The sequence below is a fragment of the Lactuca serriola genome, chromosome 8 (genome assembly GCF_051521515.1).
Source record: "Lactuca serriola cultivar US96UC23 chromosome 8, Lser_US96UC23_V15, whole genome shotgun sequence".
In the NCBI taxonomy this organism is placed as follows: domain Eukaryota; kingdom Viridiplantae; phylum Streptophyta; class Magnoliopsida; order Asterales; family Asteraceae; genus Lactuca; species Lactuca serriola.
The window spans coordinates 39,318,629-39,322,791 of NC_136415.1; the positions used below are offsets into that span (position 1 = coordinate 39,318,629).

The 4,163-nt window shown below is 33.8% G+C and overlaps 1 protein-coding gene across 2 annotated transcripts; it reads left to right on the forward strand.

Moving 5' to 3' along the window:
• Positions 1-752: 752 nt before the first annotated feature.
• On the forward strand, positions 753-3,889 carry LOC145070862 (synaptotagmin-2-like). 2 transcript variants are annotated; one of them, XM_079017820.1, is made up of 10 exons: positions 753-1,491; positions 1,591-1,689; positions 1,774-1,824; positions 1,890-2,013; positions 2,101-2,321; positions 2,412-2,486; positions 2,563-2,639; positions 2,714-3,311; positions 3,394-3,525; positions 3,596-3,889. In XM_079017820.1, the coding sequence occupies exons 1-10, from the start codon at positions 1,381-1,383 to the stop codon at positions 3,725-3,727; spliced, it is 1,620 nt and encodes a 539-aa protein (XP_078873946.1). In that variant the 5' UTR covers positions 753-1,380; the 3' UTR covers positions 3,728-3,889. The 2 variants fall into 2 exon arrangements, with proteins under 2 accessions (XP_078873946.1, XP_078873947.1); XM_079017821.1 differs by lacking the exon at positions 753-1,491 and having other exon boundaries at positions 1,638-1,689; positions 1,918-2,013.
• The last annotated feature ends 274 nt before the right edge of the window (positions 3,890-4,163 follow it).

Below are 4,163 nucleotides of genomic sequence, written 5' to 3' on the forward strand. Positions count from 1 at the left end.
CTATTTGATGTAAATGTTATAGAAGATGTTGTAGTGTTTTTATTTTATTAAAAACTATAGTGTTTTTCCATACTATTTGTTATTTTTTTTATATACAAATTGACATACATTTTATATATAATTTTCACAATCTAAAATGTTCTATAAAATTATCAAAAGTTGTAGTATTTATTTTTTCATACTATTTTGTATTTATTATATATAGAAATCAATATATATTTGATATATAATTTATACAACATAAAACAATTTATAAAATTATGAATTAATAGTGGAAATAACTAATGATATAAATTTATTATAATTAATATGTTAATTATAGAGTTTGTTTTGCTACCAACATTTTTTTTTATATATAAATATTTTAATTAAATAATTATAATGGAGGGGAGCATATACTAGAGTATAGACATAGATTTGGGCCATAACGTTTCTTTTGGGCCAAAACAATCTAGTCTCCATGATCCGATCCGATAAGGACAAGGCGGGTAAACCATAATTCAGAAAAAGGAAACGCAGAAACTCGGGAAGATGAGGAAACAATCGTTGCCCAACGGCTTTGCGATGAAGATGACGAGGGGACAATCGACATTCTCAACTCTCAACGATGCCCTTTAGGATTTCTGATTCTGGAATTAGCGTTAGGAGAGTTCGAACGCTCAACATTCTGTGTATGTCATAACTCTGAGTTTTTCTGATTCTGTGATTAGAAATAACTTAACCTGATTTATTGATCAGGATTGTCCAAAAACACATTAAACTTTCACCAAAACCGATGGATACGGATCACGTTGGCCATGCATTACATTAATAAAAGCTTTCCATTTGTAGTGTGTATTATCACAATTTCATGTACGAAAATGCTGCAGATTTTTCGGGGATCACAATAAATATTGCTTGGTTTCTTCTTCTTTGGTTTTTTTCCCTTTCGGGTTTTGCACTTTCATGTTCTTGTATTTGTGTTCTTTATTGTTTCCTTTTGGATACCTTTTAACAGAGAGCGCTTGATCCATGAAAAAATTGTAATCAGACTACGCAATATCGATTCGTAATTCGTTGGCTTCTGTTCTATGATTTGATTTCGGAAGAATTTATCATTGGATTTTGCAATTTCGTATCATAATTGTCTTTCCTTTTCTGGGTTTTTAGGTTTACATTATTCGAGTTTATATGTAAAGAAATCATCCACAAATAAACAATTTTGATCTTTGAATCATAATTCCCTTCTCATTACCTAAATTCTGTCATTCCACAAACTATCACCAGATTATGAGCTTTTAAATCATAACGTTCGTCAATTTTTTTTATCAGATTATGCAATTTTGAACCATAATTGTTGGAATCGTAGACAAAATTGTGTGATCTGATACGAGAGTGTAGATGGGTATAATCAGCGCCATTGCTGGGGCTTTCGGTTTTGGGATTGGGATCACACTTGGACTTGTGATTGGTTATTTTCTCTTCATCTTCATCCAATCATCTGATGTTGAGGTCAGTTATATAATTAAGAATCTCGTGCCTCTTTCTTCTGAATCGATTAAGCTTTTGATGTTCAATACAACATTAATTCGTTTGTGTTTCCTCCTCAAGAATCCTGAAATTAAGCCTTTGGTTGAGCAAGACGAACCAACTCTTCAAAGAATGTTCCCTGAAATACCCATTTGGGTGAAAAATCCCGACCATGATCGTGTAACTTGTTGCTTCTTCATCATTTGGTTTTTTATATCTCGATTATTTTGTATGATTTAATAATGATTCATTGTTTATCCATAGGTTGATTGGCTTAACAAGTTTCTTGAATTAATGTGGCCATATCTAGACAAGGTATAAAATAACATGTTAAACCCCAAATGATTTTTAAGAACATAATATTTCCAATGTTTTTGTAGGCAATTTGCAAAACGGTTTTGGCAACAGTTGAACCAATGATCAAAGAACAAACTCCACAATACAAAATCGATGAAGTTGAATTCGATTCACTTACATTAGGCAGCTTACCTCCTACTTTTCAAGGTTAAACTTTTTTACATAATTACATCTCTTTTGATACTTAAGTTGTTACTTTTTTACATGTTTATGATGTTAGTTTCTTTAATTCAGGAATGAAAGTTTATACTACAGATGAAAAAGAGATAATTATGGAACCATCGTTCAAATGGGCAGCAAATCCTAACATTCATGTAGGCGTTAAGGCCTTTGGGTTAAGACCCACTATTCAGATTGTTGATTTGCAAGTATTTGCATCTCCAAGAATCACTTTAAAGCCATTGGTTCCAACTTTTCCATGTTTTTGTAAAATTCTAGTTTCTCTAATGGACAAGGTTAGCGATTTTCAAGATTAGATTCTAAAAAATCTATATATGTATGCAACTTTAGTATTTCAAAGTTCAACTTTTCCATCTTTTACACAGCCTCATGTTGATTTTGGAGTAAAATTAATTGGGGCAGACTTAATGTCGATTCCTGGTTTGTATGGGTTTGTTCAGGTATGTTTGTTTGTTAAAACGAAAATGGAGTTAAAGATTTTGGGTTTTTACTGGTGAAATTTGTTTTTCTCTTCAGGAACTCATCAAAGATCAGGTAGCGAACATGTATTTATGGCCGAAAGTTCTTGAGGTAGCAATTTTGGATCCTACAAAGTAAGTATTTGATTTTGATCTTTCTCCATTTTCGTTTGCAAAAATAAAGAATTCTTCATGTTCGAAAATGGCAGAGCTATGAAGCGACCTGTTGGGATGCTAAACGTGAAAGTTGTAAAAGCAATGAAGCTTAAAAAGAAAGATCTTCTGGGTGCTTCTGATCCTTATGCGAAATTGACACTAACAGATGATAAGTTGCCATCGAAGAAGACGACTGTAAAACACAAGAACTTGAATCCTGAATGGAATGAAGAATTCAATCTAGTTGTGAAAGATCCTGAAGTTCAAGCTCTAGAAATCATGGTTTTCGATTGGGAATCGGTAGGGAAGCATGATAAAATGGGGATGAATCGTGTACCTTTGAAAGATCTAACTCCCGAAGAACCAAAAACCCTAACTCTCGATCTACTCAAGAACATGGATCCCAACGATTCGCATAACGATAAATCACGAGGTCAAATCGTGGTTGAAGTCATGTACAAACCCTTCGGAGAAGACCAGATGCCGACTGACGTTGAAGAAGTTAGTGCGATGCAGAAAGCTCCGGTGGGAACTCCGGAGGGCGGCGGCTTGCTTGTTGTTATAATCCATGAAGGAGAAGATCTCGAAGGAAAACATCATACAAATCCTTCCGTTCGTGTGCTTTTCCATGGCGAAGAAAAAAGAACTAAGGTTTGTTTCCCGAATTCAAAATTGACGCTAATTGCTTCTTGAATTGCGTGTTTTTTTACAGTTTTTTTTGGTTGATTTACAGCCGATGAAGAAGACTCGAGATCCGAGATGGGAAGAAGAGTTTACATTTACGTTAGAAGAGCCACCGACGAATGAGAAAATGCATATCGAAGTCGTTAGTACTTCGAAGCGGATGGGATTAATTCATCCGAAGGTAAGATCATCAATGAATTTTTGTAAACATTGTATGATTTAGGGTTTTAATTCTTTTCTGTTTTTTTCAGGAATCTTTGGGTTATGTCGATATAAGCCTTGCGGATGTTGTGAACAACAAACGGATCAACGAGAAATATCATCTGATCGATTCCAAGAATGGGCGGCTTCAGGTGGAATTGCACTGGAGAACTTCCGGCTAGATTGCCGCCGTTAACGGTGACTCACGGCGACGAAAGTTATTGATATTCATAGGGTTTTAGTTAATAAAGACGATGAAAATGAAATAGTATACCATGCTGGCATGCTATCATGAAATTTGAAAACCTAAATATATATATGATCTAGGAGATTAAATCTTGACCGTTGGTTAGTTTTGATATTTTTAACTATACTAGTGGATATAAAACGGCTAGGTGATCTTAAGGGTGTTTAGAAAGAGAAAAAAAAATAGGTTGTTTATTGTTTTTTGCTTAATCCCACCGCAATAAGCAAATTTAAGTGTTTGGATATGAATTTTTAAAAATCAGTTTATAGCTGTAGGAATAAGCTGATTTTAATAAGCAGGGAAGAATGCTTATTGTTATTGGTTATTACTCATTTCCACCGCAATAAACTAATCCAAATACATTTTAAAAA

Excerpts from the sequence above, each read along its gene's own strand:
- LOC145070862 (XM_079017820.1), top strand. The coding sequence starts at position 1,381 with ATGGGTATAATCAGCGCCATTGCTGGGGCTTTCGGTTTTGGGATTGGG. Across the intron at positions 3,312-3,393 it reads GCGAAGAAAAAAGAACTAAG|CCGATGAAGAAGACTCGAGA; the intron begins GTTTGTTTCCCG and ends GTTGATTTACAG. Across the intron at positions 3,526-3,595 it reads TGGGATTAATTCATCCGAAG|GAATCTTTGGGTTATGTCGA; the intron begins GTAAGATCATCA and ends TGTTTTTTTCAG.